Source organism: Aristolochia californica, unplaced genomic scaffold (genome assembly GCF_029961685.1).
Source record: "Aristolochia californica isolate CCGP_79_NKW_82.1479 unplaced genomic scaffold, dmAriCali1.0.hap1 SCAF_3, whole genome shotgun sequence".
NCBI lineage: Eukaryota > Viridiplantae > Streptophyta > Magnoliopsida > Piperales > Aristolochiaceae > Aristolochia > Aristolochia californica.
The window spans coordinates 39,367,085-39,379,969 of record NW_027181992.1 but is presented as its reverse complement, the minus strand read 5'-3'; the positions used below and the strand labels follow the sequence as shown (position 1 = coordinate 39,379,969).

Sequence of the window (12,885 nt, the reverse complement as noted above, 5' to 3'; positions counted from 1 at the left end):
CAACACCTCCTTATAAAAAAACTCAGATCGAGATTTGGTTGAATAGGTAATAAAATAGACTTATAGATCTTTCTTTTGATATATATTTCTCCATATAAAGTCTCGTTCTTGATGGCATAAAATACCTCGGAAGTTTAAACTTTCTACTGCTGCTCGAACCTCTTTTGCAATCTGACCTTCACTACTTCAAATACTGATTTATCTTTGTAGATAACTCTGATTGAAAAAACTAGTTTTTCTTTAGAAAATAGACTCAAATATTTTTCCGTCAATATATAATTTGTAATATAAAAATCTCAGTATGAAGGTGAAAACGCAAAGCAAACTACGGGTGTAGGGATTGAAAAAAAAAATAACTACGACCTTGACTTGGGGTTTAGGGTTTAGATAAAAGAATCTCATTATCTCTGTGGATTGACCAAGTCAACTCACAAAACCTGCTATAATACCATGTTAAATGTATGGAGAGGAGAAATACTTCATTGACTTCATTCACTTATTATAATTAGAGTACATGAACCTTTATTTATAATAGAGGAAGGTAGTCGAGTTCAATTACACTAAAACTACTTTTGTCCCAATTACACCTAAACTCTAACACTTAAAGATAAGTCTTAACATAATTAAATAACTCAATATAGATAAAAGACAAACATAACTTAAACTAAAACTCTTCTAGGACATGATGATAAGATAAATATACTTTTGTGAGTCATTGACCTTCCAACTTATGTAATAAGGATGTCAGCTCTGGTAATCATGGTAGGTCCTACTTCTTATGAGTTTGAACCCATCTTGTAAATCTTCCTTGGTCGTATAACCCATCTTATAATACTCTTAGATGTAAGTTTTCCTTGGTCATGTAAGCTGGAGCCCATCTTCTAACACGGAGCTAAATAATTTTTAAAAACAAAATTGTGGGGATGTATTAGAACTATGTAGTTGTTATCTGTTATCTATATTAACAGAGGGTGAAGCAATTTATTAAAGACATTATGAGCACGCTTTTAATATCGTGAAAGCCGAGTAGATTAAAATCTTGTATAATTTATGACTTTGCACCTTCATTTCACTTAAACCTGTTCAACGAATATAAAACATATAAAGGCCAGTATGATATGATCATAATTATTAAGCTCATTATGTAAGATATGATTTGAGGGGAATTATTCAACTAGAGCAGACACCTTATCCCTTTCTTCCAGCAATGCTCTTTTTTTCATGAGACATCCAAATCTGGATGAATTGGCAAACCTGAAACACTTCTCGAGTTCACAATGCTTTCTGGGGCAATGAATCAGATGCAGAAAGCTCAGCATACATATCCGAAATTACTTTCGCAAAATATTCCTTTGCCTGCGGCCTCTTGACCTGCATCAAGAAGGCAGTTTCAACTTCACCAGTGTTCATGTTTTTTTACCATTTTTCAAAGGGTTGGAACCAGCAAAAAGAACTAACCTTGAATGTTGGAGTAAGAAGACCATTTTCTAATGTGAAAGCTTCTGAGACTAAAGTCACAGCTTTTGCATACTCAAAACCTCTTAACTGCATATCAAAAATGAGGAAAACGACAATCAGAATCACTTCTTTTTTCTTTGAAAATACTACTAAAATCAGCCATTATCATTTGATGGTTCCCAAACAATAACATATGATTTACCTGAGCTTCCTTTCCGACAGCATCCATGTCAGCCAGGACAGCTGCCCTTGCCCGTGGATCACTACACAGTTGTTGTAAATTGTCATACTGCATATAGAAGAACAATGTAAGAACCTTTTAAATTTCATATTTGAATGGGGCAAGTGAACACCAACGCCTCGTGGATCACTACACAGTTGTTGTAAATTGTCATACTGCATATAGAAGAACAATGTAAAAACCTTTTAAATTTCATATTTGAATGGGGCAAGTGAACACCAACGCCTCTGGTCTATTTGCGTAGCTGACTACCCATTAATAGTACATTTTTCACATTTGAGAAAATAAGATGTGCACAGATATGATCGACTGATGCATACAGATCTATAAACAGAATATTGACAGAGAATAAGTAGACCATGCCTCTTAGTGGAATCTTATATAAGAGGGTCAATCTAAAAAGGACCCTCCACTGAATGGACAATTTTTTGTTGAATCTTAGCATTGAACAGTTTCTGTTGAACTAAGATCTGTGGAGGGGTAGGGGCAAGTGACACACCAGAAAGTACTAATGGACTAGCCCAAATTGGGAATCTCACATGTGTCAGAATGTAATTAAGAAACGGGAAAAACGACACTACCTTGATGTCTTCTGATGCAGCCCAAGCTTTTAAAACATCTGGATCAACAGATACAATTGCTACTAAACAGGAGTTGAAGCTGTCACCTGCCATGGAGGGAAATATTACTACGTTATGAAAGAAACAAAATAGTGAGCCATTGACAACGAATTTGGAGCACAAGACCCTCACCATATACAAAACATTGTGCAACAAACTTGCACTTGGCATACACATTCTCAATCTTCTCAGGTGCAATATATTCACCTTGTGCCAACTTAAAAATGTTCTTTTTCCTGTGGGAGTAGAAAAAGAAACCCTCAAAAACATTTAAAAGATAAGTACACAACCAATAAAATTCCTAATAACAGCGACCACAAAATCCTGCATTATCCAGCAATACGTGTTCTCACAAGTAACTGCCAGCAAAGTAAAAGGAAAACTGATAAGCAATGAATACACTGAACTGATTACACAAGGAGCCAAAGCAACCCAGTTTTCAAGAACAAGCTCAATTAAAAAGAACATGATCTAGCCAATTTGACTCCATTCTCATGATCAAAATTTGACTACTCAACAGAAAGTGGGTTACAGAAAATTGAATTATGTTTTTCAACCAATCAATACTTCACTATACCTATCAATAATTTTCAGCCTCCCTCCAGGTAACCACAGTCCTATATCTCCTGTATGCAACCAACCATCCTCATCTATAACTTCTCTCCTGTACAATATAATTGAGCTGTCAGCAAGTTTTTGCATAGTAATCAGACAATCTCTGCCCTGGTTAATCCAAGGGAAGGCAAAGTTAATGAAGTAAAACCAGAACTCACTAACCACACCCAATGATCCATTCCCTCACCAGATTTAAGCACTCGGGCTACACAGGAACTGAAAATTAACTTCAAACTACAAATAAATAATCTTATATGGTTAGATAATTACGTTTGCACTTTATCCTTGTAGTAGCCTTGGAAGATAATGGGCCCTCTGACACAGATTTCCCCACGAGGATGAGGTTGATCATCTGAGGTGTAGTTCATTTCTGGAACATCCACAAGCTTTATTTCTGCAGCAAGAAATATGTTGCACTGAATTAAAAGGGGTAAGTTAGGATGCAGAAGCACAGAAGTAACAACATGTGTGGATATAAGTTAGCTGGATCAGATCTATTCCTCACCGCATGCAGGACTGGGTGAACCAACATGTCCCGATGTGTTGTCACCATCATCCATCAAGCTTATAACACAAGAAGTTTCTGTCATTCCATAACCTTCAGTTATCTGACCACCAATGCATCTGAAATACATCGACCCTTATTTAGAAGAAAAGAGCACATTCTATACCTACAAACTGATTTTTTTTCTTTGAAAAGTTTCCTTATTTAGAAGAAAAGAGCACATTCTACACCCACAAACTGTTTTTTTTCCTTCGAAAAGTTGATTAGCTTTATTGCTAGAAAAAAGCAAATACAAAGAGATGGGAGGAAAAGATACATCCCTCAAAGTACAAATGGGAAGGAGTTCCCAATCAAGTACAAAATGATTTTTAAAGAGTCAACTTACACACGCAGAAAATTCATGACATCAGGTGACAAAGGTGAGGCACCTGATCCCATAAAACGAATCCTGCCTCCCAGTTTTTCTTTTATTTTATTGAACACCAATTGGTCCCACATAGGTGATGGAGTTTTCCCTAAAACAAAGTAAAAAGTTAAGCATCCCTGTCATGACAATCCAGAGAAGTTAAATACTTGTACTTGAAGAACCTTATAGAATTAAAAAATTAACAAGCAAAAATGCCTACAGCTAATATGATTAAGTGCCATACCATTCAATATTGCTCGTCTCTTGGCATTGTAAGCAGCATTAAAAAGCCTCTCTCTCAAGCCTCCAGATGTCTTGACAGCGTTTGTAATGCTATGTAATTAATTTTTTTAACACAAAAAGAAAGACATTTTACACATGAAAAATAACTAAAATTCCAGAATGAGAATCACTGAAGCATTCAAGAAATCTCCATACCCAGCATATATTCTAGTGTACAATCTAGGAACGCTGAAAAATATCGTCGGTCTTAGAGCTGCCATGTCATCCATCAACTTCATATTGTCCTGGATCACATTACAATGAAAAGAGCTCTAAAAAACGTTGCAAAATTGGAAACTAAGAAAAGTCACCTAGAGAGGAAGAGAGAAGAGTTAGATTACATGAAACCCAAATTAGGGATCAGAAATTGGACCCTCTTTCTTTTAGTTACAGAACTTAAGTGAAATACAGCAAAAGGATATTAGTACGACTCAATTTAAGAGTAACTTAAAACTATACTTTGAAGTGCTGTCAGTTTATACACAATGTTACAAGATATGGTACAGGGATATATTGGTAATTTTACCTATGTAATACTAACTTAAAACTATACTTTGAAGTGCTGTCAGTTTATACACATTTTTGTTACAAGATATGGTACAGGGATATATTGGTAATTTTACCTATGTAATACTCTCTCCAAGTAGCCACGTACCTTGTTCGGGGTTAGTCTACATGGATGTCTAAATATCTGGTCTTATCTTATTTATTTCAAGTGTATCATGTACTGTTTTAGGAGAGGGTCTTTTTTTGTCCCTCTCTCACTCAAGTAATAAAACATAATCAGGGCTGGAGCTGGCCCCTTTCGTGCAGCAGCCTACATGCTGCTTTTCAACATCTTCTCCACCCTCTCTTCTCTCTTCTCTCTTCTCTCTTCTCTCTTCTCTCTTCTCTCTTCTCCTTCTCTTCCTCTATCTTCCTCTCCTCCTATCAATCTGCACCTATTTTCACAGTTTTAATATAACAGGGGTATTTTAATCATGTCACAAAGTACTAACAACCTGACAGTCAACTTAAGAGAAATAATAGAAATATGGTCAAGACGGAGCTCAGGAAAAAGCAGTCTCTGGTTTCTTCAAAGTAGTGCTAACACATCTGCCCATTTAGTATTCAGTGATGAGTAGTATTTCAAACGTCAGCACCAATGTTTCTTTTTCAAAGCATCTAATATTAGTGAATAATAGGAATTTATCCAATTTCAGGGAGAGAATCCTCTCATAAAATTTCAAAACCCATATAATAATTCATGACAAAAATAAAAAAATAAAACAAATGCTTGCCAATCCTCCTATTATCTATAGAAGCAAAAAAAATAAAAATAAAGAGATCAATGGAGGTAGTTATGTACCCCTTGGTAGAAACCAACAGCAACACCATAATATACCATTGCAATTTGGTTTGCTCTTTCATATATGTGTGCCAAAGGAAGATAGGATATGTAACTGCTTGCCGCCATGATGAATTCCAAGAAACAGTTACCATGTATATTTGAAATAAGAGATTGTCCAATGTTGGATTAGAACTGAACTTTACAGAAAACTCACACATCTGAAGGATAGAATTTCGAACCAAGAGTTGCACCAGCAACACTAGCAATCAGGTTACCATGAGTCAATACAGCTCCCTTATCATCAGAAAGAAATAGTTAGTACCAAACAAATTGTCTCACCAAGAGATGATAAACCAAATAAAAAATAACAAGAGGAACTAATATGCTAAATCCAAATTATAAAACCTTTGGTGTGCCAGTGGTACCACTTGTATAGCAGATTGTTGCAACATCTTCAGGTTTAGGTGGGCAGAACTGCTGAATATTATTGCGGCCCTAAAAATACAATCATTTTTATTAGGGAGAGAAGAGAATTGATCATTTTCACTCTCCTGTTCTTAAAGCAAAGAACAAGGTAGGTAATATAATTCTGAGAAATATCACATAAATAATGAGGAAGAATATTTTCAGAAAATAAATCATGCTTATACCTGGTTAAGTAATTTTGAGTAAGATATTATCTGCACTCCAGTCTTTGAGGAAAGTGATGGTATATTTCTGTCAATCCCTCCAACAATCTAAAAAAGGAGAAAGAAAACTGAGATGTACGTGATAATTCAAAGAAAGTATCACAATCCATATGGTCAATGAGGAACCCCACAATGAACTCACAAGTAGATTTGCTTACCACTATTAAACGTACAGTTGGAATCTCCGATAAAAAGCTCAATAACTGCAACATGCAAGCAAGAAATCAATAAAATAAAGTCATTCAAATACAGAAGAAGTTCCCACTAAATAAGATTCTTGGCCACTGAACAAAACTTTCAGCATGATTCTTAGCAAGACACGATAGAGCATTTGGGTCAGAACTCACAATGTTAAGTGTTTGTTGTACACAAAAAATAGCCTGTACACCAGCATGATTCACAGCATATCTAACAGCATCTGGCCCTGCAGGTGCAAGGATCCAATAAGCCCCAATATGCATCACTTTGAAGAGAATAAGCATATAAAACATTAGAGCTCAAAGAGATTGTACCAAGAGTGTCATATAAAGGAACAGAAATGAAAGAATAAGCAGCACAAGCATGATCCACAATGACCCACTCAGGCCTGTTTATAAAATACAATCCAATACATGCACCCTACAAAAACAAAGAAGAGAAAAGAACCAGTTTTAGGTGCAAGATAAGTGGAAAGATCTGCTGCAAGACTAAAAGAAAAAGGTAATTAGTGAGATGTAAAACTTATAGACAGGATAAAACAGAATAATTACATTCCATGACAACCATCAGAAAAACTCACCTTTGGTACCCCATGATAAATTAGAGCAGAAGCAATGGCAGTCCGAGCAGTACCCACTTCTCCAAATGTCATCCACTTGTACCTTTTAAATGTGAAGAATGAAATAAGTTGAACAGAACTTAAAAAATGAAAAATCTCACTTCTGCAGAACAGATCACTCACTCTCCTACTGTCCCATCTACCCGAACTCGTGTGCCCAAATATTTGTAATCTGGAAAACTGTTAACTGCATGCCTGAAGTACATAAAACATTATTTGGATCATTAATCCACACTCCAAAAAAGTAGCATTCAATTTTATTACATGTCTTCTCATCTTTTTCTTTGATGATAGTTAGGTGGTTAACACACTAATCAGTTGAACCCTATCACTTCTAAACACAATTACAACAAATGAAGCCAAAACCTGTATTCATTTTAAGAACAGAACATACCAACTGGTTCCATTAACATAAGTAGGAAACTTACACAAAGTTATCGTGTAATGTCCTGATATCAGGATGGTTTGGAAATCTACTTACGAGCTTCAAAGGTGACCGCACAGACCTGCCAAGTTATTTATTACATTTAAAAAGGAAATAAAGTCATCAGTATGTAAATTACTCTCACCAATCACAGGAAGAACTGTGTAGACCAAAGAGAAATGATCCTGATGTATGAAAATAACTAGTCCTCATCATGTTAAGCACCTAGCCAATACTACCCAAAAAACCGACCTGTTAGGAGCGGAAGACATAGGTACTTAACCCAGGACCATAACATCATACCCCACCTTCGCGAGATGACGACCACAGCGGCGCAACGACACTGGCCCAACCGCGATAATACCTAGACGCGACCTACTAGTATTTTAATCCAGCCTTTGCGCCTACGCAACAACACTGGCCTGACCCAGGGCTTATCACAAGGACCTACCAGTATTTTAATCTGGCATTTGCGCGTCCCGGGACTCGAACTCGCAATGTGGGAGCCTGCTCTGATACCAAATGTTAAGCACCTAGCCAATACTACCCAAAAGACCGGCTTGCTAGGAGCGGAAGACATAGATACTTAACCCAGGACCATAACACATCACCTCTGTCAAAGTTATGCTCGACTAAGCCAGACAGATGTTCCTTAAACTGAGTGAAGATAGACAATGAAGTAATCTTTTCAGTTAAAGACAATTTTACCTGTACACGTTCCATTTTCCTGTATGTAATTTTTCAGGAAGAACCACACTGTAGCCTTGCCCTGAAAAAATATTCCAGCTTAGTCTGAAGGTTGTTAATGTTTGTAAACAGAAGTTCACATTACATGTTTCATACAACTGGCTCAAGGCATTTATTTTTGCCAGATCTAGTAAAAATCTCTCATATTGTATGAAATAAACAAGGTTTTGAAACTAGAAAATTTTCCTTTCAGGAAATTGAGAACAACCATGCAAGTCTACAAAGATAAATATCAGTAAAAGAAACCATATATCCTTGACCCCGTTTAAAAATATAAATGAAAATAATGAAATAATAATACTTTTGACCAATAATAATAAAAAATATTAGAAATGCCCACTAGTGCATTTTCTCAGCAGATATGTTTGGCAATCATCTAGCCCTTATAGCTTAATTCGTGGTACTTCTCATCAAGTTAATAGCGCAAGAAAACACCAAGCCAACATTTCCACAAACAGTGGAACATAAATTTGACTGCTGACTTAACGTTTTTAATTTTATTGACAAGAAGAAGAAGAATGAACTAGGCAAAAAGAAATGCATATGCAAGCTAGAGCCATCACCTTAAGCACAGCTGCCTCTTTTTATTCATCTTTTTTTCTCCTTCTCCTCTTTCATCCTATATCACATTTTTCTTCTTGTTTCTTTGTTTTTTTTTTTTTTCCCTTGGGGATAAGCAAAGCAACATTTTCAACCATGATTGGGCAGGAGCTGATGTTTTGGTTACAAAAAAGTCCTGATTGACATGATTTTGTACAGAAAGGTCTCTTATTCTGTTTTGGGTACAGAAAAGTGCCTGATTGACATGATCATGTAAAGCAAGGTCCCTAAAAAGTGAATATTTAAAGTTTTCTAGCTATAGGATCCTGTTATTCATGGCTAAAGATGACCAGGAAAATCCTGAACAAAGAAAATTCATCTTTCTGTTTGGGGCGGGGAGGTTATTCAAGACATATCAACTCATTCAATACATAGCGGGAGTACTAAGCTATGAATTGTAAATAGGAAAACGGATATCAAGGTCCTAATGAAACAAGTTTCAGAAGATGAAATCAAAACAAGCTATTTGATGACAAGTCAGCTCCTTTTACTAGTTAACGGCCCCACCTCCATGAGCACTTATCTTGAACCACTGGATGGCGGACTCCCTTGGTAGGCCTATTGAGTAAGTAGCAGCTTCGGGACTTGACACCAGTTTTCATCTCTCACTATCCATGCCTGCCACTTTTTTGGGCTGCCATTATTCATTGGACAATGCTCTAAAGCTCTTTGGGAGCTAGTGCTTTTGCGTATTAGACAAAGCTTAGCTTGGGTCCATGTATTCTCTTTTGCAGGTCAGTTTCAACTACTGAGATGCTGTCTCCTAAAGATGTGTTACAAATTATGGTCCAATAAATTCCTTTCGAAGACTATGTAATCCAAATTCACAAAGGTGGTCAGGGGATATCAAATTGGATAGAGGAGGTCTTTGTAATAGAAGATAGGTTCCCTCAAGCAGGACTAGAAGGTCCTATAAGAGACTTGTAAGTTTTCTTATACATTTGTAACTGCACCAGTTAGTAATTGGTAAGTGAAGTTCTTGAATTTAATCTGTTGTCATTGAAAGAGGCAGATCACAGTATCACTTTTAGTAAAGTAACATCTAGGATATTTCAAAAAGTAGGGAATATGCTTCTTCTTTTTTTATGACTAAAGTAACATCTAGGATATTTCAAAAAGTAGGGAATATGCTTCGGCTTTTTTTATGACTACTCGTGTCGCACAACAGCACATTCTGGACATCAGTTTTTACAGCGATAAGTGCTGACCAGAAGCTAAAAGTAATTCTGTACTATCACTAAACAACGAAATGGGCTATCAGCTCAGCTGCAATACCGTGTTTCTAATTGGACGGTTTAACCTCAAGCATTCTCTTCGCCTATCCAAATCACGAAAAAAAAAAATTCCGCCGACCATAATGTATCATAAGACCAGAAAGTTGATAAAAAACAGTGGAAAGCAAGCGAAAGCACCTATGAATAGAGACATAACTGTCATTCAAACCTCCTTCCGGGCATCGAAAAGAAAGGTACAGAAGTACCAAAAAGAAAAAAATTGAAAGGAAAATGCGCACAACTAATATTAGCGAGAGTGGCACTCCAGGAAACTATGCCAAGTAAGAATATCCGGCTTGGTGGAGAAAACAGAAAGGAATTTGACATCCTCCCAGGAGGAGAAAGACACGTGAAACAAATAAAACGGGAAAATTGGACAGCGACAGCGATTCATTCCCACCAAGCGCAAATGAATCCCCAGCGTAACTTCACAAAAGAGCAAGGGAAAACAAACAGACCTGAAGGAATCAAATAAAAAAAAGGTAAGATGTCGACTAAAAATTACCTAAAACGAACTCGGCAGCAGTCTCGTTAGTTTCAATCTGCCTCTTCTGATCAGCCGGTGAAGAAAGAAGGTGGTCGTGAATGACACTTAAGCGACGGTGCGCAGCTGATTCCATGGCTCTACCAATTGATAAATTGAAAATCGTTCGGTTTGTTCTATTTCCAGACGTGGCCTCAATGTGTTTTTTTATGCTGGTGTGAGAGAAAAGAAGAAAGGGATAAAGCCAACAAAAAGAAAGAAGACGAAATATATATCGATAGAGATGGAGGTGGGCACGCTTCCCTAAAGAGTATGGACGTTGATTATTGAGGTCATACAGGGATGAGGTGATGTGAGAAGTCGTTTTAACCGTACGTCTCTGACCTGAATTACGCCGGCGGGGAGCTTCAGTTAATATTTGACTTCAACAACCGCTCTTCCAAATCGCGGAGGAAACTGGAAGTTCATACATGGCGCACGCCAAAGCATACATAAATCGGGTCAGACTTCAGACTGCAGAGGTTATGTTATATTATATTATCTAACCGAGGAAAAAAACTCGTGCGATAGAATATTAAATATTCTATTGTCTAAGTAATTATATAAAATAAATATTCTACGATAATAGAACCAATATACATTTATAATGGATTATGTCCTCGCCGATTGGACCAACATTGCAGGACGCCGGAGGATCTCTCCATTTGATCATGTGGGAGGCTTTCAGAGAGTGGATTAGTTTGATGAGTAGTGAACAACAGCATATCCTAACCCTATTTGCTAGAATAAAAAATCGCAACCATAAAGTGAATCAGAAAAAATCATTCTTAAACCTTGCTGAGAAAAGGATGATGAAGAGGATACGGAAGAACGATGGAGAGGATTCAAAATATGGAAGAGGACTCCAAAGAGCTCGCCATTGAGAGGTGTGAAAGAGGAAACCAAATACGATCCTTTCAAAGTCGATTTCCATAGAGAGTGAGGAAGTGAGGAGTAAAACAAAGACTTTTCTCTCCTGAGAGAACCTTAATCCACTCTCATTTTTTTCGTCCCTAATCCTCATTATCGCTCATTTTCTTGCGATTTCATCCTTCTTGCTGTCCCCCATCCCCATTTCATCGATTACTAGTACTGATATCTTTAGCCCTAAGTAGCAAAGATCCACGATGTTGATCTATTGCTAATCTCGGTACTGGTTTACTTTTTGTTTTCTACTGTAGCCATCGATTTCGAGCAAATGAAGTCTCATAACCTTAATCTCAACTTTTTCCTTTTTCTTCTATTTTCTTCTTCCAGCCTAAGAGAACCTAAAGAGAACCTAATACACGCTAGTTTTTTTTATCCCCAACTTTTCTCTAATTATCTTTACTTCCCCTTGTTTCTACTCCATTTGTCTCTAAATTATCTTTTCTTCCTCTTCAATCCTGATTTCTACTCCATTCCTCTGTTATCCAAAAACGTTAGTGTGATTCAACTTTAAGTCATCCTTTAGGTTTTAGTGTAGACGAGTTCAAATGCACTGGAAAATAGATTTCAGTGGTAGTGCCGAAAAAAAAAACATAATATAAACAAGAAAATGAGTAATTTTTTTATAATATACTTAAATAAAACATATACCTAAATAGATAATTAACCAAAATAAACATGGTTACTATCCTTATAAGTAGGATAATTAATTATAAAAATAGGATAATTAAACCAAAATAATTGATCAAATACTTTCTTTAACAATATTTTAATTACCAGTCTAACATTTCTAATGGTCGGAAAACAAATTTTATTAAACCAAAAATAAAAATGGGATAATTAAACCAAAATAATTGATCAAATGTTTGATTTAATAATATTTTAATTACCACTATTAAATCACTAATATAATACAGTAATTAATAAAATAAAATATAATGAATAAATAACATTGGTTTAATTTTTCCTAACTTCGAAAAAAATAAATCATAATGTCGCCTTCCTCACAGCGTCAATAATGTCAAGGGTTGGCCAGCAGGCAACAGCGACGGAGGCGACGCTCAGACGGTACATCAGAGGCCCTACAGCTGTCTTCGCTCTAACTGGATGCTCTGCAACGGAGCGGCCGAGAGGGAGAAGAGAGGGAAGCAACTGCGACGGAGCGGCCGAGAGGGAGAAGAGAGGGAAGCAACTGCGATTGAGCAGCCAAGAGGCTCGGTTTTACGACGGAGGCCGAGAGGGAGAAATGAGAGGGAGTGCGAAGACGAGAGGAAGAAGAGAGTGGGAGAAAAAAATTGGGGGAGGAAGGCTGAGAGGGAGAAGAGAGCGCAACGTGTCCCAAATGATTCATGTGAATGATTAGCAAAATCGGGCTGAAACATGATTCTCTGATTTTTACCTGAGAAGATTACTTTGCATGATTCAAA

The 12,885-nt window shown here is 36.7% G+C and overlaps 1 protein-coding gene across 1 annotated transcript; it reads right to left on the bottom strand.

Moving 5' to 3' along the window:
* Nucleotides 1-1,031: 1,031 nt before the first annotated feature.
* On the bottom strand, nucleotides 1,032-10,696 carry LOC137958862 (long chain acyl-CoA synthetase 6, peroxisomal-like). Its single transcript, XM_068806046.1, has 23 exons — nucleotides 10,514-10,696; nucleotides 8,096-8,156; nucleotides 7,392-7,469; nucleotides 7,087-7,158; nucleotides 6,925-7,006; nucleotides 6,659-6,764; nucleotides 6,494-6,570; nucleotides 6,305-6,349; nucleotides 6,108-6,194; nucleotides 5,863-5,952; nucleotides 5,672-5,751; nucleotides 5,476-5,569; nucleotides 4,284-4,372; nucleotides 4,090-4,178; nucleotides 3,825-3,954; nucleotides 3,440-3,558; nucleotides 3,205-3,328; nucleotides 2,897-2,983; nucleotides 2,452-2,555; nucleotides 2,281-2,366; nucleotides 1,661-1,747; nucleotides 1,459-1,545; nucleotides 1,032-1,371 (listed from the first exon to the last, which is right to left on the bottom strand). The coding sequence occupies exons 1-23, from the start codon at nucleotides 10,626-10,628 to the stop codon at nucleotides 1,273-1,275; spliced, it is 2,088 nt and encodes a 695-aa protein (XP_068662147.1). The 5' UTR covers nucleotides 10,629-10,696; the 3' UTR covers nucleotides 1,032-1,272.
* Nucleotides 10,697-12,885: the final 2,189 nt, after the last annotated feature.